The 22,573-nt window shown below is 37.7% G+C and overlaps 1 protein-coding gene across 5 annotated transcripts in view; it reads left to right on the top strand.

Annotated features, from left to right (window-relative positions):
- LOC131105642 (protocadherin-1-like) overlaps positions 1–22,573 on the top strand; it is a 148,609-nt gene that overhangs the window by 72,441 nt on the left and 53,595 nt on the right. For 3 of the 5 annotated variants that reach the window (XM_058054005.1, XM_058054014.1, XM_058054023.1), the window contains one exon: positions 3,997–4,216. In XM_058054005.1, coding sequence (XP_057909988.1) covers positions 3,997–4,216 — 220 coding nt within the window. Of the gene's footprint in view, positions 1–3,996; positions 4,217–11,878; positions 12,353–22,573 lie in introns of those variants that run through there. The other 2 variants (XR_009119972.1, XM_058054031.1) reach the window with 2 other exon arrangements.

Here is a 22,573-nt window from a genome sequence, read left to right as displayed (position 1 = left end):
TAAATATTAAAGTTGAAATAAATAAAAAAAACAGCATAGAATAATCAGTGGTCATTTTACAAGAATAAATTCATATTTATTTAAATATTAAAGTTAAAATTAATAAAAAAAACAGCATAGAATAATTAGTGGTCATTTTACAAGAATAAAGTCATATTTATTTAAATATTAAAGTTAAAAATAATAAAAAAACAGCATAGAATAATCAGTGGTCATTTTACAAGAATAAAGTCATATTTATTTAAATATTAAAGTTAAAATAAATAAAAAAACAGCATAGAATAATCAGTGGTCATTTTACAAGAATAAAGTCATATTTATTTAAATATTAAAGTTAAAATTAATTTAAAAAAACGCATAGAATAATCAGTAGTCATTTTACAAGAATAAAGTCAAAATATAAACAAAAAAAGATGTCATCAAAATTCAAAAATTAGTAGTTTTCTGAAATATAATGTCATAATATTTTATAAAATTTTAGTAGCATTAACTGAAATATTACAGAGAAAAAAAAATTCTGTTGTATATTTTTAATATTACGAGTAATAAAACAATAAATGAAATTGTAGTTTTTGGCAAAATTAGGTTGCACAGAAGTTAAGAATATTATGAAAATAAATATGGGAATAAAGTCATAATTATGAGAAAAACATTTCCAAGAAAAATGTGTGATAATTGAAAAAAAAAAACTGTGATTTTCCTAGAATAAACTTCATATTTTAAGAGAAAAACTACTACTACTAATAATAAGCCATTGTGATATAACGGGTTTTCTTCTAAATGTGACGGAATAGGTGCAGATTCTGGAAGATCTGGAAAGCTTTCCATGTCGGAAAATGTACATAAAATGTGTGATATAAAGTTTGGACACCCTTGTTCCAGATGTAGAGAAACAAACATGGTCGCTGGTAGGCGTTCAGCAGAAGTAGGCGGAGTTACGAGGAGTAGGAGGAGCTTCTCTGCTCCACTTTCTCACTTTCTTGCAAGATGCTGAGGCGGCTCTTCTATTCCTAGCAAACAAACACGAATACACACACATAGTACAAAAGGCCAAAAACAAACAAGTGTGTGTGTGTGTGTGTGTGTGTGTGTGTGTGTGACAGGCAGCCGAGGAATCCTGATGATTTGCGTGGCTTCATTTCTCTCTTCATGTTTATATCCCGGTGCTGATTTATATCCCGGCGCCGGTGCAGGAAGCAGGAAGCGGTTATTAATAACACGCTTCGACTCATCTTGATCCGCCCGCTAACACGCGTGTCGGAGTGTTTGCTTCCTTCGGAACGTGGGGAGCTGCTGGGAATGTTGCGTATGGAAGAAAAGATCACGCTTAAGACGCTTGAGACAAGATAAATAATTATCAGCATAAAGGAAGAACGGCATCTTCATCGGAAAATTGATTGGAATACTTTTTGGATCACATGATCAGCTTTCAACTAAGAAATGCTGTGGTTGTACAAAGTGTGGCCCAGGGGCTATTTTCGGGCCAGTACCTGTTTTTTTTGGCCCACAGCACACTCTAAATATGCTTTTAATAAGAAAACTGAAAAAAAAAAACAACAGCAAAAGTGGAAATATATATAAAAAATATATAATATAAAAAAATATTTATATTTTTTTTATATTATATATTTTTTATTATATATTTTTTATTTTTTTTAAAATAAAAGATAATATAAAAAAATCCAACAAGAAAAATTATTTTACGAGAATCCTCTCCAGTGCACAATTGATGACTCTTGAGTAAAAAAAAAAATAAAAGTCAAAATAAAGTCAAAATATATATAAAAATATATAATATCAAAAATATATAATATAAAAATATTTATATTTTTATATTATATATTTTTATTATATATATATATTTTTTAAATATAAAATATAATATAAAAACAAAATCCAACAAGAAAAAATATTTTACGAGAATCCTCTCCAGTGCACAATTGATGACTCTTGAGGCCAACTCTTGTCCAAAGTGTGGCCCAGGGGCCATTTTCGGGCCAGTACTTGGTTTTTTTTGGCCCACAGCACACTCTAAATATACTTTTAATAAGAAAACTGGAAAAAAACAACAGCAAAAGTGGAAAAAATAAAAATAAATAAAAGTCAAAATAAATAACAAAATAAAGTCAAAATATATATAAAAATATATAATATAAAAATATATTTTTTATTATATATTTTTATTTTTTTTTAATATAATATAAAAACAAAATCCAACAAGAAAAATTATTTTACGAGAATCCTCTCCAGTACACAATTGATGACTCTTGAGGCGCCGGTTCGAGTCCCTGGCTTTATGATAAAAAAAATAAAAAATCATAAAAAAAAAACAAAGTCTTTTCCTGCTGTTTGAACCAGTTCAGGGTCCTGACGGCGATGACACCAGTTTCCATGGTGACCGAGTATCTCCCGAGCCAGGATGTTGCTGTTTATCAGTCAGGCCAGGTGTGTGTGTTTGTGTGTGTATGTGTTTGTGTGTGTGTCCTGCAGCGCTACATGGACAGCTAATTGTATTTTAATTATAAAAGCATCACATTAGACAGCTACCCCCCCCCCTTGCCCCCGCCCCCCATCACACCACCCAACAAAGCCAATGAAGCTGCAAAGTTTACTTTCAACCTGCTGCTTTTATGCAAACCACCGAGGAAAACACTTGAACACCATTTACTCACTCCATCATATTCACCTCAAAGAGTACTAGATAGGACAGCTCCAGCATAACCATAACTGACACTGGTGTTTGACGGCTACTATTTAGCGCAGCCGCCAGGTGACGACCTGTGAGGCATCTTTGTCTTAAACTACACACTCTCAGATATTTGTGCAGCGTTTTTGTGTCCTTGTTAGACCCAGTTTGTGCTGCTCTCTGAAGGGAGTAGTTAACAGCATGGTAAGAGATTTTAGTTTTAGTTTAGATTTTTAAATGGGTTTATTAATCATCTATTAGCCTTATAAAATGATGAACTTGGATTAGCAGCCATACCAGGAGATTGATGCAGAGGACTGACAGTTGTTGATAGTAGGCCTCTATGCAAAAATGTACATCCTTCTTTCAAAATCATCTCTTTAATTTTCATTGTTTGGGAAATGGATAAAAAATTTTGTGAAATGGAAAAAATTGTTTGAAAAATGCGTGAAATTTTTTTTTCTTTGGAAAACTAAGAAATTTGCAAGTGATCCCAAACTTTTGAGCGGTAGTGTATATTTTTCCGGATTGGCACTTTTCTTTGGGAATGAGGTGTATACAAAGATTACATTCTTTCAGCAAATAAACCAAATCCAATTGGAAATTTGTGAAATGGAATTTTTTTTTTTTGTGAAATGCATGAATATTTTTTTTCTTTGGAAAACTAAGAAATTTGCAAGTGATCCCAAACTTTTGAGCGGTCGTGTATATTTTTCCGGATTGGCACTTTTCTTTGGGAATGAGGTGTATACAAAAGTTACATTCTTTCCAAATCCAATTGGAAATTTGTGAAATGGAAAAAAAAAAATTGTGAAATGCATGAAATTTTTTTTTTTTTTTGGAAAACTAAGAAATTTGCAAGTGATCCCAAATTTTTTGAACGGGCGTGTACCTACTACTTTCAGGTACAGGTACCTGGGACCCGGACTAAAGCTGTCCTATCTAGTCTTTTAGCAAAAACAATGCAATTATTTTGGGAAAAAAGGTCTAATATGACCATAAAGTTAAAATATTAGGAGAATTAAGTTATAGTTTTAGATTCTTGGATTTTTTTCGCTATAAACAGTAGACTTGTCTTGTAAAAGACCCAAAATGATAGCGTTTCCGTTGTAGCATTACAAGGCTATCATAACATCAACTTTACCGACAGCCCAGCAATTGTTGCCGTGTCAAATCAATTGAGCGTGTGGCGATCGATAGCCAGACAAACATCATCAAAGGATGCAATTTAGAAGACGAGGATGACCGCAGTTCCGACAACCGCACACGCGACACGGATTTATATTTCTACTTGTGTCCGTCATTACCAGATGCCGCACCGCCGGGTGACCTTCTCCACCGCCAATCAGGCGCAGGACCTTCAGGACGCGTCCCAGCATAGCTACTACGACAGCGGTTTGGACGAATCGGAGACGCCCAGTTCCAAGTCGTCATCCGGGCCGCGGATCGGACCTTTGGCGCTGCCGGAGGACCACTACGAGCGAACCACTCCCGACGGCAGCATCGGCGAAATGGAGCACCCGGAGAACGGTAAGAGTTGGTTCCTCCTCCCTGTCACGAACGCAGTCGTCAGCAGGAATTCCGACACTGCGCATTTAATCAGATTCCCACAATTCCCTGCACTGCTCATTTAAAGAGGCGGGTGACCTCACAGAAGCACAACACAATCAATATGCAACATAATCAACTCCCACGGCTGAAGGAATTAACATCCCAATTATGTAAATCATACCGAGTCCAACCTTCCATCAGCTCTACTTAAAGATCCACAGGGGGAGGCTAGCGGGAAAATAAACCAACACAATTCGCTCCCCGCGTTTGCACTCGTTAGCGTTTTGTCAGCCTGTCAGTACGTTAGCTTGTCGGGTTTCTTACGGCGGCTCGGAACATTAACATGCCACCTTGACGAGGTTTGGTGGCATATAATGAAGTGTTTGTGTTTTTTTTTTTTTCTGGCTAGCCTGCTATAGCGTTAGCCGCGCAGGTTGTGTTAGCATGCGGCTTGGCATCGCTAACAAGCGCAAATGAAAAGGATTAGCGTTAGCAGCAAAGGTTTAATTCCTGTAATGAAATGCGTTGAGCAGATGTGTTTGTACAAATGAAGTGAGATGCTTTCAATGTGTTGTTTTTGTCCCTTCTGACTCATTTACTTTCATTCCTTCTCAGTCAATTGCAAATATTCATCATGCCTTTCATTTGCTCTATGATTTCATTATACGCTATCTACCGTCCTTGGAATAAAGTCTTCTTTGCAGCCAAAAAAGCCCCAATAAAGGATTGGGGTGAGGGGCCTAAGTCCAACACTAACTGGGACTCGAACCTCAACCCTTATCCTAACCTCTATCTCTAACCAGGACACTAATACTAAGCCCTATCCCTAACCAAGACACTAATACTAAGCCCTATCCTTAACCAGGACGCTAATACTATCCCCTATCTCTAACCAGGACTCTAATACTAAACCCTATCTCTAAGCAGGACGCTAATACTAACCCCTATCTCTAACCAGGACGCTAATACTAACTCCTATCTCTAACCAGGACGCTAATACTAACCTAAATCTCTAACCAGGACACTAATACTAACGCCTATCCCTAACCAGGATGCTAATACTAAACCCTGTCCCTAACCAGGACGATAATACTGACCCATATCCCTAACCAGGACGCTAATACTAACCCCTATCTGTAACCAGGACACCAATACTAACCGCTATCCCTAACCAAGACACTAATACTAAACCCTATCTCTAAGCAGGACGCTAATACTAACCCCTATCCTTAACCAGGAGACTAATACTAACCCCTATCCCTAACTAGGGCGCTAATACTAACCCCTATCCCTAACCAAGACACTAATACTAACCCCTATCCCTAAGCAGGGCGCTAATACTAACCCCTATCCGTAACCAGGACGCTAATACTAACCCCTATCTCTAACCAGGACTCTAATACTAACCCCTATCCCTAACCAGGACGCTAATACTAACCCCTATCCTTAACCAGGACACTAATACTAACTCCTATCCCTAACCAGGGCTCTAATATTAACCCCTATCCGTAACAAAGGCCCTAATCCTAACCCCCTAGCCTTAACCAGGGTCAGTAACCCCCATTCCTAATACTAACCACCATCCCTAACCAAGACCTCAGTACTAACCCCTTTTCCCTAACCAGGGCCCTAATATTAACCCCTATCCCTAACCAGGACACTAATACTAACTCCCTGTCCCTAACTAGGACACTAATACTAACTCCCTGTCCCTTACCAGGGCCCCTAACCCCCATTCCTAATACTAACCCTCATCCCTAATGAGGACCCTAATCCTAACCCCTATCCCTAACGAGGACCCTAATCCTAACCGCTATTCCTAACCAGGACCGTAATCCAAAACCCTATCCCTAATGAAGACCCTAATCCTAACCCTCATCCGTAACGAGGACTCTAATCCTAACCCTCATCCTTAACGAGGACCCTAACCCTCATCCTTAACGAGAACCCTAACCCTCATCCTTAACGAGGACCCTAACCCTCATCCTTAACGAGGACCCTAACCCTAACCCTCATCCCTAACTAAAACCCTAATTCTAACCCCTATGCCCAACAAAGACCCTAATCCTAACCTCTATCCCTAACGAGGACCCTAATCCTAACCCATATCCCTAACAAGGACCCTAATCCTAACCCATATCCCTAACAAGGACCCTAACCCCTATCCCTAACAAGGACCCTAACCCCTATCCCTAACAAGGACCCTAACCCCTATCCTTAACAAGGACCCTAACCCCTATCCCTAACAAGGACCCTAATCCTAACCCCTACCCTTAACGAGGACCCTAATCCTAACCCCTATCCCTAACAAGGACCCTAACCCCTATCCCTAACGAGGACCCTAATCCTAACCCCTACCCTTAACGAGGACCCTAATCCTAACCCCTATCCCTAACGAGGACCCTAATCCTAACCCCTACCCTTAACGAGGACCCTAATCCTAACCCCTATCCCTAACAAGGACCCTAACCCCTATCCCTAACGAGGACCCTAATTCTAACCCATATCCTTAACAAGGACCCTAACCCATATCCCTAACAAGGACCCTTAACCCCTATCCCTAACGAGGACCCTAATTCTAACCCATATCCTTAACAAGGACCCTAACCCCTATCCCTAACGAGGACCCTAATCCTAACCTCTATCTCTAACGAGGACCCTAATCCTAACCTCTATCTCTAACGAGGACCCTAATCCTAACCCCCATCCCTAACAAGGACCCTAACCTCTATCCCTAACGAGGACCCTAACCCCTCTCCCTAACAAGGACCCTAATCCTAACCCATATCCCTAACAAGGACCCTAACCCCTATCCCTAACGAGGACCCTAACCCCTCTCCCTAACGAGGACCCTAATCCTAACCCCAACCTTCATTTAGGAGCTGTGTACGTTAACGTGTGAGGAAGTCTGTCTTCATGAAAGCCTTCTTATGAGAGCAACTTCCTGCCTGGTAGTGCGTGTGACCTTAATTAACCCAAATGAAGCAGTAAAAGTTGTGGTGTTGAAGTGTCGGAGTGCTTATATGACACGCGCGCTAATTTAATTCTGCCTCTCAGCGCCTCGGCGTCCTTACAGAGGAATAATATATGCAAATGGAAAAAGCATGAGTAAATAATGAAAGAAATGATTTGAGGAAAAAGGTACTCACAGTCTTCAATTAGGCTTTAAATGCTTTCTTATGACAACACACAGGAAGTGCGGCGCTAATATGCAAATAGGCTGCTGATGTACAGTAGCACTTCACGTTTATAGACTGCAACAACACACACACATCGAAACAAGCCATCTTGTTGTTGGTGCCAACGCCTCGTTAGCGCTCACTCACCAATTAAGGATGTGTCAGTGAAACGGTCACCAAAGAAAACGGCAAAGTGGACGAGTGGAAATGTCACCTCGTGTCCGCACACATTGTGTAACGCCAGTGTTTCATATTTCAGTGGGGGTGTTTTTTTTTGGGGGGGGGGGGGGGGGGGGGCGAAATGACTCAATTTATCAAGTTAGCTTAATTGTCCATTTAGTGCAGCTGCCAGGTGACAAGCTGTGAGGCGTTCTTTGTCTTAAACTACACACTCTCAGATATTTGTGCAGCGTTTTTCTGTCCTCGTTAGACTTGGTTTAGACTAGGTTTGCGCATTTGCGCACTGTTGATACTGACACCGGTGTTTGACGGCTACTATTTAGCGCAGCTGCCAGGTGACGACCTGTGAGGCGTTCTTTGTCTTAAACGACACACTCTCAGATATTTGTGTAGCGTTTTTCTGTCCTTGTTAGACCCAGTTTGTGCTGCTCTCTGAAGGGAGTAGTTAACAGCATGGTAAGAGATTTTAGTTTTAGTTTAGATTTTTAGATGGCTTTTCTAATCATCTTATAATCCTTATAAAAATCCTTATTAAAAAAATATTAAAAAATATATAAAATAAATAAAAAAATAAAACAAAACAAAAATATTTTAAAAATATTAATATATATATATATATTTTTTTTTTTAAATAATTCTTATAAAATGATGAACTTGGATTAGCAGCCCTACCAGGAGATTGATGCAGAGGACTGACAGTTGTTGATAGTAGGCCTCTATGCTAAAATGTACATCCTTCTTTCAAAATCATATCATTCATTTTCATTGTTTGGGAAATGGATAAAAGATTTTGTGAAATGCATGAAAATGTGTTTTTCTTTGGAAAACACTCTCAGATTTGTCTTCTTGCAGAGTTGTGCAGCGTTTTTCTGTCCTTGTTAGACCCAGTTTGTGCTGCTCTCTGAAGGGCGTAGCTAACAGATGGTTAACAGATAAGATATTTTAATTTTAGTTTAGATTTTTAAATGGGTTTATTAATAATCTATTAGCCTTATAAAATGATGAACTTGGATTAGCAGCCATACCAGGAGATTGATGCAGAGGACTGACAGTTGTTGATAGTAGGCCTCTATGCTAAAATGTACATCCTTCTTTGAAAATCATCTCTTTTTAATTTTCATTGTTTGGGAAATGGATAAAAAATTTTGTGAAATGGAAAAAAATGTTTGAGAAATGCATGAAAATTTTTTTTCTTTGGAAAACACTCTCAGATATGCAACGTTTTTGTGTCCTTGTTAGACCCACTTTGTGCTGAGTAGGGAGTAGTTAACAGCATATTTTTTGACCAATAATAGACTACAATCCAACAGAGGACATCACTGTGTTATGTACCAAAAAAAAAAAAAAAAAATTATATATACTTGTACTCGGTTGGAGCGCTAATGACCGCCATGATGACTTGAGCGCTTTAGCAAATGGATGCACTTTAACAACACGCTGAGTGCTTCATGTCGCTAATGCACACCTGCTCCTCCGTGTGGATCATGTGCAGATATACTCCCATCATCTGGATTTAGCCGCTACTAATCTGCATCCCGGTGACATGCGAGCGTGTGCGTCGGATGGAAAAATCCGGAAAAACTGGAAATTCAACTCCGAGCTCACCGGAAAAAAAAAAAAAAAAAAAAAGTGACGCATGTAAAAACAATTCATCAATTCAACTCTTCATTTTTCAGTGCCTTGTGATGCTGTTGCCATGACAACCAATCATATTTCACATTCATATCAATCTGCTATTACGAGCACTGCTAGGGGATCGGATCCCGAATCTGGCGGATCAGTGGGAAAGTGGGTGTTAGATGGAGGTCGAACATTCCACGTGCTTCCGTCGGTACGCCGCACTCTCGATATGCTCACATAATGCACCTTAATGCCAGCGGCTCTTTCTACTCGCTAATGTCTCCACTTCCTGTGTGTATGTTTGTGTGTGTGTGGTTGAGTGAGCGCTGAGAGGAAAGTTGAGCCAAAAGGAGGCAGTAAATGGAAGTTCGATGCCGCGTGTGTGTGTGCGAGACACTGTTTTTCCATCACACTCGCACTTTTATCTGCGGACTGCATCAGCCTGAGTGAGATTTTCTATCTGCGCTCTTCATCATCCTCACTTTGTTTCTTTGCTTCTCACATCAAAGTGTGAACACGAAGCACTCGTGCGCACACGCGCACTCATGCACACACACACTCATGCACACACACACACACACACACACATAGACTCTCCATGCACGGGTCTCCAATCTTGCTTGGTTGCGTCGATAAAATAAACTGCCATGGGACCCACAGTGAAAGCCAGTTTGACGCCCCTGTGCAAAAACACCCCAACAGAATTCACATGTAATATCTAATAATATATTTGATTTCAAATTCATTATTTTTTTCATTTTTATATCACTTTTAGGGCCAACCAAAACAGAGCTGCAGTCCGAAAACGGCCCCCAGGCCGCGCTTTGCACACCCGGCAATGTTAGCCGAGGAGGCTACGTTTGAAGGCTTCATTTCTTGTTTTTTCGAAGCGAGCTTTGCTAATACGTCACTCTATTCACACCGCAAATAGATTTAGATGATAAGAACACGTAGCAGGAGGGATCAAGATTGCCAGTAATATTTAGGAGTATTTATCAGTAATATTTAGGAGTATTTTTTGTTTATATATTACACATATTACACATACAATATGGTTTATGATGTGGTATATTATGTAGTAGTACATGATGTGGTGTATTTTGTGATACAACAGTATTATAGTTATATAGTACACAATATGGTATATGTTGTAATATATCATGTAGTAGTACACGATGTGGTGTATTTTATGATATAACAGTATTATAGTGATATAGTAATACACTATATGGTATATGATGTGGTATATTATGTAGTAGTACATGATGTGGTGTATTTTATGATATAACAGTATTATAGTGATATAGTAGTACACAATATGGTATATGATGTGGTATATTAACATATTATAGTGATATAGTACACAATATGGTATATGATGCGGTATATTAACAGTATTATAGTGATATAGTACACAATATGGTATATAATGTGGTATATTAACAGTATCATAGTGATATAGTAGTACACAATATGGTATATGATGTGGTATATTAACAGTATTATAGTGATATAGTACACGATATGGTATATGATGTGGTATATTAACAGTATTATAGTGATATAGTACAAGATGTGGTATATGATGTGGTATATTAACAGTATTATAGTGATATAGTAGTACACAATATGATATATGATGTGGTATATTAACAGTATTATAGTGATATAGAACATGATATGGTATATGATGTGGTATATTAACAGTATTATAGTGATATAGTACACAATATGGTATGTGATGTGGTATATTAACAGTATTATATTGATATAGTACACAATATGGTATATGATATGGTATATTAATGGTATTATAGTGCTATAGTACACGATATGGTATATGATGTGGTATATTAACAGTATTATAGTGATATAGTAATACACAATATGGTATATGATGTGGTATATTAACAATATTCTAGTGGTATAGTACACAATATGGTATATGATGTGGTATATTAACAGTATTATAATGATATAGTAATTCACGATATGGTATATGATGTGATATATTAACAATATCATAGTGATATAGAACACGATATGGTATATGATATGGTATATTAACAGTATCATAGTGATACAGTACACGATATGGTATATGATGTGGTACATTACGTAGTGGCGGGCGATGTGGCATGTGCGTGTGAGAGGATGATTTCCATGATCTGGTACTAGAGGATCCATCCCGCTGTGAGCAGCTCGTGGATGAAGCTAACGTACATTTCCTCTTCTGGCAGCTGCTTACTTTGCAAAAAAAAAAAAAAAAAAATCACTTACCGACTAATAATGTCGCTCTCACACACACACACGAATACACACACACACACACACGCTCATTAGAGCCTGCAGTGTTACAGCGCTGCATGCTGCGTGTTCAAAGCCTTTCCAGGCCGAACAACGTGCTCGCTGGCAGCATTGCATAATGATGAAAGCGGACGTCCACGCTTGTGGAAGTGGGACACTCGCTGAGAGATGGTCTGACGAAACCACAGTCCTGAGGACGCACACACACACACACACACACACGCGTGTGTGTGTGTGTGTGTGTTGCTCATTAGTAGATAAAAGCAGCGTGTGCAGTGATAGTTGAGGTGATCCCCCCCCCCACCCCCCCTTGTGGAAGCGTTACCTCCCTCTCTGTTTTCTATTTGTGTGGCAGAGTGAGAGCTCTTGTGACGTCAAGGAGCTTTGCAGGAACAGGCGGCGTTCTTTGGATGCCCTCGCTCGTTCCCGGAGGCAGTGAGATGGAGAGAGAGAGGATTTATTTTTCCAGGTCTGTTGTTTATTTGAGCTGATCCGAGTCGGTCGCAGTACGCGTCCTCGTCGTCATCATCATCATCATCATCATCACACGTCGGGTATGTTTGGCAGTAAAACTCTCGGTTGTAGTACTGATACAGTCCCGATATGTTGACCCCGTTAACAACATTAGTGTTTGTACTGACATATGTACGGTACAGTACTCTGATGGTACTGCCAACTACAGGGTGTCCCTCAAGTCCAGACGTATCATACAGTACAACTGTACATGTACTGTATCATGTACTGTGCATATGCCGTGCTTCATTGAATTAAATGGAAAATAAATACATATTTTGTAAGTGAAAATAATAAGTCATAAATAAGTTTGTTCATATTTTAATATTTTAAATACTTTTAAATATAAAATTGTTTAAAAATATTTGTTAATATTTTTTTAATATTTGTTAATATTTTTAAATGTGTTCTAATATGGTTAATATTGTTAATATTGTTAGCATTGTTAATATTTTTAATATTGTTAATATTTTTAATATTGTTAACATTTTTAATATTTTTAACATTTTTAATATTTTTAATAGTTTTAATAGTTTTAACTATTTTTACTGTGATTAATAATTTTACAGATGTTTTCATCAAACGAATGTATAATACTATATATATGTTCTGTTCATAATAATATACATGCAATATTTTAAAATTTATATTTTAAATACTTTTAAATACTTTTAAATATTTTAAATACTTTTAAATATTTTTAAAAATGTTTTAAATATTTTTAAATATGTTCAAAAATTGTTAATACATCTAATATTTTTAATTAATAATTTTACAGATGTTTTCATCAAAAGAATGTACATGAATGTAAAAGAATGTGTAATAATTTTAAATATTTTTAAATATGTTCTAATATTTTTAATATTGTTAATATTTCTAATATTTTAATAGTTTTAACTATTTTTACTGTAATTAATAATTTTACAGATGTTTTCATCAAAAGAATGTATCATACAATATATATGTTCTGTTCATAATAATATACATGCAATATTTTAAAATTATTATTTTAAATACTTTTAAATAATTTTAAATATAAATTTTGAAAGTATTTTTAATTTTTTTGATATTTTTTAATATGTTCTAATATTGGTAATATTGTTAATATTGTTAACATTTTTAATAGTTTTAATAGTTTTAATAGTTTTAACTATTTTTATTGTAATTAATAATTTTACAGATGTTTTCATCAAAAGACTGTATAATACTACATATATGTGCTGTTCATAATAATATAAATGCAATATTTTAAAATTAATAACTTTAAAACATATGCATTTTATTATGTAAATAAATGTATTTATTTTTTAATAATACATGCATGAATAAATTAATGAATATTCAAAGTAAAAACTTTAACATGTATTATATATTAACTTTTGAAGACATATAATATGATTAGTGGTTTTAATAATGGTATAGTACTGATACTAATACTAATACTGCATTCGTCCCCTGTTGCACTACACATGGCGAGTCAAACATGTCCGCTTCATGATCCCATCGCACGTTCGAGTTCCCGTCACGAATCGCGATGCGACGAGCGAGCGAGCGAGCTAAAAGCGGCTCGGCTAAATCCGCCTCCCGCCGAGTTCTGGCTCTGGTCGGCGCCGGCAGCTTTTTCCCGGTGAGCTTTTCCGACGTCTCCAGGGCAGATGGTCTGGCGGTGGGTGGGTTGGGGGGGGGAGTTGGGGTTGGGGGGTGACACCTGGGAACCTGTCCAATGAGAGCGTTGTGGACACAGCAGGGGGTTAGCCACAGGTCTGGTAGCTAGGTTAGCGTTGCATCATGGGAACACATGAACACACACTCACATCGGGACTTCCTGTTGCGTCAAACTTTGTCACCTTGGCAACCGTCATGGTCGTAGCATGTTCGCCATGCGTACCCGCAAAGCATCCTGGGACACGTAGGCAATACAGGAACCTGTCAGCGCCAAGACTGACGAGGCTAATGGATTAGCTCGGGCTTAAAGGTGCGCGGCGGCGGCGACGGCGGCGGCGGTCGGTCACATGCTGCTGCTTCACGTTAGCACGCTAATTAAAACGGGCAGATTAATGCTCTCAGTAATTAATGAGCATCTTAGCGAGTGGACTTGCTCTTTTAAACCAATATTGTTTCTGCTCGAGGCATAAAAAAAAACAAAAAAAAAACGACTGGAGCGTTTCCTGAGCTGTCGCTCAACAGGAAGCTGCCTCATGAACGCGACCAGCCAGCCGCTCAGGATTAGCAAACATTAGCGCTAATGGCTAATGGCTAATGGGGCGGAGCAAGGAGGTCGTGTAGTCACTTGTCAAGGAAGTGCTACTCAGCCATTATTACCTCTGATTAGTCCCTCCCATTCTGCTACATAGCCAATATGGCCGCTTTCGGAGGCAGGAAGTGAAACAAATAACACGCATAGAAAACAGGAAGTGAACAAATGTATTGCAATAATAAAACACGGGACGACATGAGCACCTGTTGCTCATCCAAAGGAGATCCAAACCACTTTTTTCGTTTTTTTGGAATACCGTAAAAACGAGCCACTCACCCGCCAATTATCCGTACGGGGCGGCGCCCCGGTCGGCCGAGCCAAACGGCGATGAAAGACGGCCGCGTTTGTTCGGCGCCTCCATATTCATTTTGCCAGGTGACCTCTCTAACCCGCCGGCCCGTCCAGCCAATTAGGAGAGGCGGCTTGAATGGAAGTAAAGACGGTGGGGGGGAGTGGGGGGGTTGGCTCAGGGCGGTTGTCACGGCAACGCAAGCTTTGATGCGCGTGTTACATGTGGGCGAGAGGAGCGCAGACAAAAGCGGCGGCGGCGGCGGAGGTAAGCGAAGAAAGATCTGGATGGCGGCGGAGGCAAGCGCTGCGACCCCCCCCTCTTCGTCGACAGCAGGATGGCGGCCTGGCCCCCGTTTGGCCGCCAGCCTTCGCTTTACAGGATTTGGAGCAGATTACGGGGGTTTTGGGGAGGGGAGACTTCAGGATTGAACAAAAAGCGGTGGCTAATCCACAGTGACCCTCTGCTAATCCACTTATTTGCCAGGTATTAGCGCAATGATCCTCCTCGAGTTAATAAGGTCCCCCCCCCCAAACCCCCACCCACCCCCCAAAGGGCCTCCGGCGCAGCAGGAAGTCATCACAACAACATGTTTAGTCTTCCTTTTATCAGTTGCGTGAAATTAATTTCATCTTTACGTCTTCAAACGCTTGCTTTTCTGGCGTGACGCCTGTTTTTAGATACGAACAGTGGCGTCATTAGGACTATTTTGTTTTTGAGACCTCTTAAATAATTTGATATTTTTTATTTATTATTATTTTTTAAATGATTTTTAAAAAATATTTTGTTTTATTATTTTGTCTAAATTTTTTTTAGTATTTTTTATAATTTTTTTGATTTGATTTTTAATTTATTTTTTTATTAACAAGCAAGCCATAATCATAAGTCATTAATCAGAAGAAGAAAAATAATGATAGTAATAATAACAGGCTAATTAATAATATATGATATAATAATAATATAATGATTAATACCACCAATCATACGTATATGTCTTCAAAAGTTAATATATAATACATATATTTTTTTACTTTGAATATTCATTAATTTATTCATGCATATATTATTAAAAATACATTTATTTACATAATAAAATACATATTTTTTAAAGTTATAAATTTTTAAATATTGCATGTATATTATTATAAACAGAACATATATAAACATTATTTTGATGAAAACATCTGTAAAATTTTTAATTACAGTTAAAATAGTTAAAAATATTAAAAATAGTTTTCAAAATATTAAAAAAATTAAAATATCATTTTTTTGAAAATATATTAGAAATATTAACAATATTAGAACATATTTAGAAATATTTAAAAAATATTTAAAAATGTTTAAAAATATTTAAAATGTTTAAAAATATTTAAAAGTATTTTAAAGTATTTTAAAGTATTTAAAATATTAAAATATGAACAAACTTATTTATGACTTAACATTCACTGGAGCCTATCCCAGCTGTCTTCCAGCGAGAGGCGGTGGCGAGCCAATCACAGGGCACATAAAGACAAACAACCATTCACACTCACATTCATACCTTGGAGACGCTAACTAACCTAGCATGTTTTTGGAATGTGGGAGGAAACCAGAGTACCCGGAAAAAGAAAACCCACGCATGCACGAAAGGAACATGCAAATTCCACACAAAGCTGGCCGAGGGTGGAATTGAACCTGGGTTTTCCAGCTGTGAGGCCTGCATGCTAACCGCTCAACCACCGTGCAGCCCTGTTTTGTAACTTGAAATGAGATTCATGCTATAACTTGGGAATATTTTACACAAAATATTGACTGGAGGAACGTTAGCATGTGGCTGTTAGCCGTAGGAAGTGTCCATACCCCACTCCAGTGTGCTTTCAGTGTTGTTGCGGCAACAAAAGAAGAAAAGACGTAAAAAAAAAAAAAACGATTTACAGTTGAAGTGAACATGAGCATATTTTTTATTCCCGCTATCACGCTTTTCCCATCTAACTCGGAATTCCTCCCAGGTCATCCAATAAAAGCTCACACAACATGTGCCGACTCATCAAAGCGGAATAAAGGAGAGACTAAAGATTAATGATCTCTCCTCGCCCTCCTCTATTCAGAGCCAGTGCCTCCTCTTCCTCAGCCCTTTCCTCCTCCTCCACCTCCTCCTCCTCCTCCTCCTCCTCTTTCAGGCGGCTGCTTATTGGATTGTGGAACGTTGGCGTCGTATCGATTTCTGCTCTCACTTCAGAGCTGGCGGGTCTTTGCCGAGCGTTGTTGTGTGTTCTTCCTCTCTGGACCGACCTCACGCTGTGAGAGTCCACTGTTGAACGATTCATGAAGATGAGTCCGCCGCACAAAGTAGTTCCTAGGACGGGGTTTAGTTTGCTAGGCGATGAGGTTTGTTGGAATGATTTATTTGAAGTGGAGATGTTCGGTTCCGGCCAAAAGGAGAATGGAATGGATGGCTTGCAAATAAGGTATAAGCTCCTCATACACCCCCACCCCCCCCACCCCCCCATCCCAGAGGTCCCACTTTGCTTAATCACAGCGTTTAAAGCTCAGCGTCAGCTTCTTTCTTCACGCTGATGGATGCTCTGAAAAAAAGAAGCACACATGATGGACTTGCGACTTATGTATGTTTTTTTTTTTTACCTAATTATGCATTTTTGGCCTAGTGCGACTTATACTCCAGTGCGACTTATGTATGTTTTTTTTCTACCTAATAATGCATTTTTGGCCTTGTGCAACTTATACTCCAGTGCGACTTATGTATGTTTTTTTTCTACCTAATTATGCATTTTTGGCCTTGTGCGACTTATACTCCAGGTTGACTTATGTATGTTTTTTTTTTCTACCTAATTATGCATTTTTGGCCTTGTGCGACTTATGTATGTTTTTTCTATCTAATTATGCATTTTTGGCCTTGTGCGACTTATACTCCAGTGCGACTTATGTATGTTTTTTTTTCCTACCTATTGTGCATTTTTGGCTTTGTGTGACTTATACTCCAGTGTGACTTATGTCTGTTTTTTTTTTTTTACCTAATTATGCATTTTTGGCCTTGTGCGACTTATAGTCCAGTGCGACTTATGTATGTTTTTTTTTCTACCTGATTATGCATTTTTGGCCTTGTGTGACTTATGTATGTTTTTTCTATCTAATTATGCATTTTTGGCCTTGTGCGACTTATACTCCAGTGCGACTTATGTATGTTTTTTTTCTACCCAATTATGCATTTTTAGCCTTGTGCGACTTATACTCCAGTGCGACTTATATATGTTTTTTTTCTACCTAATAATGCATTTTTGGCCTTGTGCAACTTATACTCCAGTGCGACTTATATATGTTTTTTTTTTTACCTAATTATGCATTTTTGGCCTTGTGCGACTTATACTCCAGTGTGACTTATGTATGTTTTTTTCTACCTAATTATGCATTTTTGGCCTAGTGCGACTTATACTCCAGTGCGACTTATGTATGTTTTTTTTTTTTTTTACCTAATTATGCATTTTTGGCCTTGTGCGACTTATACTCCAGTGCGACTTATGTATGTTTTTTTCTACCTGATTATGCATTTTTGGCCTTGTGCGACTTATGTATGTTTTTTCTACCTAATTATGCATTTTTGGCCTTGTGCGACTTATGTATGTTTTTTCTATCTAATTATGCATTTTTGGCCTTGTGCGACTTATACTCCAGTGCAACTTATGCATGTTTTTTTCTACCTGATTATGCATTTTTAGCCTTGTGCGACTTATGTATGTTTTTTCTATCTAATTATGCATTTTTGGCCTTGTGCGACTTATACTCCAGTGCGACTTATGTATGTTTTTTCTATCTAATTATGCATTTTTGGTCTTGTGCGACTTATACTCCAGTGCGACTTATGTATGTTTTTTTCTACCTGATTATGCATTTTTGGCCTTATGCGACTTATAGTCCAGTGCGACTTATGTATGTTTTTTTCTACCTGATTATGCATTTTTAGCCTTGTGCGACTTATGTATGTTTTTTTCTACCTAATTATGCATTTTTGGCCTTGTGCGACTTATACTCCAGTGCGACTTATGTATGTTTTTTTCTAACTAATTATGCATTTTTGGCCTTGTGCGACTTATGTATGTTTTTTTTCTACCTAATTATGCATTTTTGGCCTTGTGCGACCTATACTCCAGTGCGACTTATGTATGTTTTTTTTCTACCTGATTATGCATTTTTAGCCTTGTGCGACTTATGTATGTTTTTTCGACCTAATTATGCATTTTGGAAGATGTTGGAAGTTCAATCATTCATACTCGTGTAGTGAACTATATTTCATATGTTAGCATATGTCGACTTCCATTAGATGAGTTTTATGAACACAATTATGAGAATTTCAAAGTGTGCGCTGACCCCCCCCCCCCCCCCCAAAAAAAAAAAAAAAAACATCCTTTCATTTTTCTGTGTATGGACACAGATGCAACCCCCCCAGCCCCCCGATATCAAAGAGATCCAGGTAGGTCATCAATGAATGGAGTCCCTGTGATCCGCTGGCATGTGATTGGATTATCCTGTCATCTGCAGCAGATGATCTGCTCGTCCACCCTCGACAAAAAAACGCCAGATCCCTTCTGTTGCACTACAACCCCCCCTCCCCCCACCCCCCTCTGATCCTTAAGCTGATTTGATAGACAATAGCATTAAGCCTGCACCACATGTCTTTCATTAGCGTGGGTCGCGGGGGTGCTGAGGCAGGTATATATGTGTGTGTGTGGCGTTCAAGTGTGTGTGTGTGTGTGGCGTTCAAGTGTGTGTATTTAGTCCAATTAGATGTCGGATCAATAAAAGCAGCAAACGCAGACTGTAGTAGACGAGGTGGAACTTACAACAAGCTCAGGTAATGGTTCCCATGCCGCGAAGCTGCTCAGATGGACCCTCACCGCCATGATGCTCATTGGCGAGGAATGTAGCGAGGAGGTCAAAGGGCACAGTTGGACCCGATGATTAGGAGCAGGCGAGGGAGGACCAAAGGAGGGAAGTTTAACTGGTTTTGAAGCGCAGACTTTTTTTTTTTTTTTTTTTTTTTGGGTTTGTTTTGCTCCTCGCAGCTTGTCTGCCAGCAGGAGGACCTGGACTCGCCCAAGATCAAAACCAAACCATCTGTTCAGGCTGTGGCTGCTGACCCTAAAAATCACACACACAGATTATATACTTTATATATATATATATATACAAATATATATATATATATATATATATATGATTTGCAGCGTCATAAACATGTGCCACCTGTCCTCCATACTTTGTGAAGCAACTACCCAGCATGCATTGCATTGGCTCAGGTGGAAAGCATCATGGACATGTGGGTCCAATCGTACCATGCCTGGATCCACTTCACACCTAAAGGCTGCCAGTGTGAGCGCACTGATCCGTGCCCAAGCGAGCACCAACACTTACACCAGTGAAGTCAATAGGCCTATTTTAGGGGGGGCTTCAGTCCCTAAATAATTTTATATTTTTTATAGATTTTTTTTTAAATATTTTTTAATATTTTTTAATATTTTTTTTATTTTTTTATTTTTTTAAATTTTTTTATAGATTTTTTTTACAAAAAAAATCTATTTTTACAAAAAAATCTCTGACCAATTTTATATAATAAGGCAAAACTAATATTAGCAATAATAATAATAGGCTAATTAATAATATAATAATGATTATTATATACTGTATTTTCCGGACTTCTTTTTCATAGGTTGGCTGTTCCCGCTTCACTGTTGATACTGACACTGGTGTTTGACGACTACTATTTAGTGCAGCTGCCAGGTGACAACCTCAAACTACACACTCTGAGATATTTGTGCGGCGTTTTTGTGTCCTTGTTAGACCCAGTTTGTGCTGCTCTCTGAAGGGAGTAGTTAACAGCATGGTAAGAGATTTTAGTTTTAGTTTTAGTTCATCTATTAGCCTTATAAAATGATGAACTTGGATTAGCAGCCATACCAGGAGATTGATGCAGAGGACTGACAGTTGTTGATAGTAGGCCTCTATGCAAAAATGTACATCCTTCTTTCAAAATCATATCATTCATTTTCATTGTTTGGGAAATGGATAAAAATGTTTGTGAAATGCATGAAAATGTGTTTTTCTTTGGAAAACACTCTCTCACTGTAAGATTTGTCTTCTTACACAGTTGTGTAGTGTTTTTCTGTCCTTGTTAGACCCAGTTTATGCTGGGAAAATCATATAATTCATTTTCATTGTTTGGGAAATGGATAAAAAGTTTTGTGAAATGGAATTTTTTTTTCGGGAAATGCATGATTTTTTATTTTTTATTTATTTTTTTTTTTTTTTGGAAGAATGACTGGAAATAATCCACACCGCCATGGAAGTTGCAGTAAAAGCGCAGAGTGGGGTCATATAAATAAAGATCAGTATGAAAGCAGGCCAGGTTTCCTGAACCTCATGCACGAAGAACATGAAGAACATGAAGAACATGAAAAACATGAAAAACATGAAGAACACGAAGAACACGAAAAACACGAAAAACACGAAGAACACAAAGAACACGAAGAACACGAAGAACACGAAGAACACGAAGAACACGAAGAACACGAAAAACACGAAAAACACGAAAAACACGAAAAACACGAAAAACACGAAAAACACGAAAAACACGAAAAACACGAAGAACACGAAGAACACGAAGAACATGTGCTCCACACCCATCCTGTAGTGTCATTGTCGGTTAGCAGCAGAGACATCCGTCATCATGCTGGCAGGCTGCAGCGTCACTCAGGGCCACGGGTCAGAGGTCACGGCGGGGTACAAGGACGCAGCCCGCGGGCGCCACATACTCACCATGTGACACACATTCAGCGTGTCCCTGATGGACGGGGGGGGTCACCTCCCCTGCAGCACAACAAGCATTCTCCTCCCGCAGGACCACAAAGTCAGAACGCAACAACCTTCTTTCCTCCGTCCTCCTCTTCCTCGTGTGCGCTCCATTAATTGGCCGATCTGCTATGGCGCTCGTTAAGCCCGTTAGCACTACACAGTGCATCATCTTGATCATCACACCAGCGTCTCTGGAGGGAGACGCGGGTCCAGATGTCCTCCCAGATGTCCTCCCCTCCCGTTTCCTTTTTTTTTTTTTTTTGCTGCTCGGAGAGCTGCTGCTTTGTGGAACGTTCTAGAAGCTCCAACCTGTACACGGACGTATGATCCCACCTCGCATCCTCAGTGGAGCTAATGACCTTCTGTTGGGTCCAGGACGCTCTAGTTGCTCACATATCTATTTCAACAACCTATTTCATCATGGGAATTATTATTATTATTATTATTATTATTATTATTATTATTATTATTATTATTATTATTATTATTATTATTATTATTATTATTATTATTATTATTAGATTCAGGATTGAAATGGATAAAGGAAGCCCAAACTTTTAATCTGTGGTGTACACACTTTTCATAACTGCATTCAAGAGCACTTAATATTAATAATAATAATAAGAAGAAGATTCATATTAGTGTTATTAATATTATTATTAATAATAATAATTATGATTTTTATATATGTTTATATTTTGTAGTTAATTTAGGCTATTTTTATAATATTATTATTAGTAATAGTATAATAATAATAATAATAGCCTAAAATAACTACAAAATATAATAATTACTTTCAAATATAAATAATAATAATTTTTATATATGTTTATATTTTGTAGTTATTTTAGGCTATTTTTATAATATTAGTAGTAGTAGTAGTAGTAGTATAGTAATATTATTATTAGTTGTAGTAGAATAATTATAATAATAATAATAATAGCCTAACATAAAAATAAATATAAAAATATAAAAATATATAAAATATCTACAAAATATAATAATTACTTAAAAATATAAATAATAATAATTTGTATATATGTTTATATTTTGTAGTTATTTTAGTTTTTTTAATATTATTATTATTATTATTAGTAGTAGTACAATAATATTATTATTAGTAGTAGTATAATAATATAATATAATAT

The sequence above is a fragment of the Doryrhamphus excisus genome, chromosome 2, assembly GCF_030265055.1.
Source record: "Doryrhamphus excisus isolate RoL2022-K1 chromosome 2, RoL_Dexc_1.0, whole genome shotgun sequence".
Classification (NCBI taxonomy): Eukaryota; Metazoa; Chordata; class Actinopteri; order Syngnathiformes; family Syngnathidae; genus Doryrhamphus; species Doryrhamphus excisus.
This window is presented reverse-complemented; position numbering and strand designations above follow the sequence as displayed.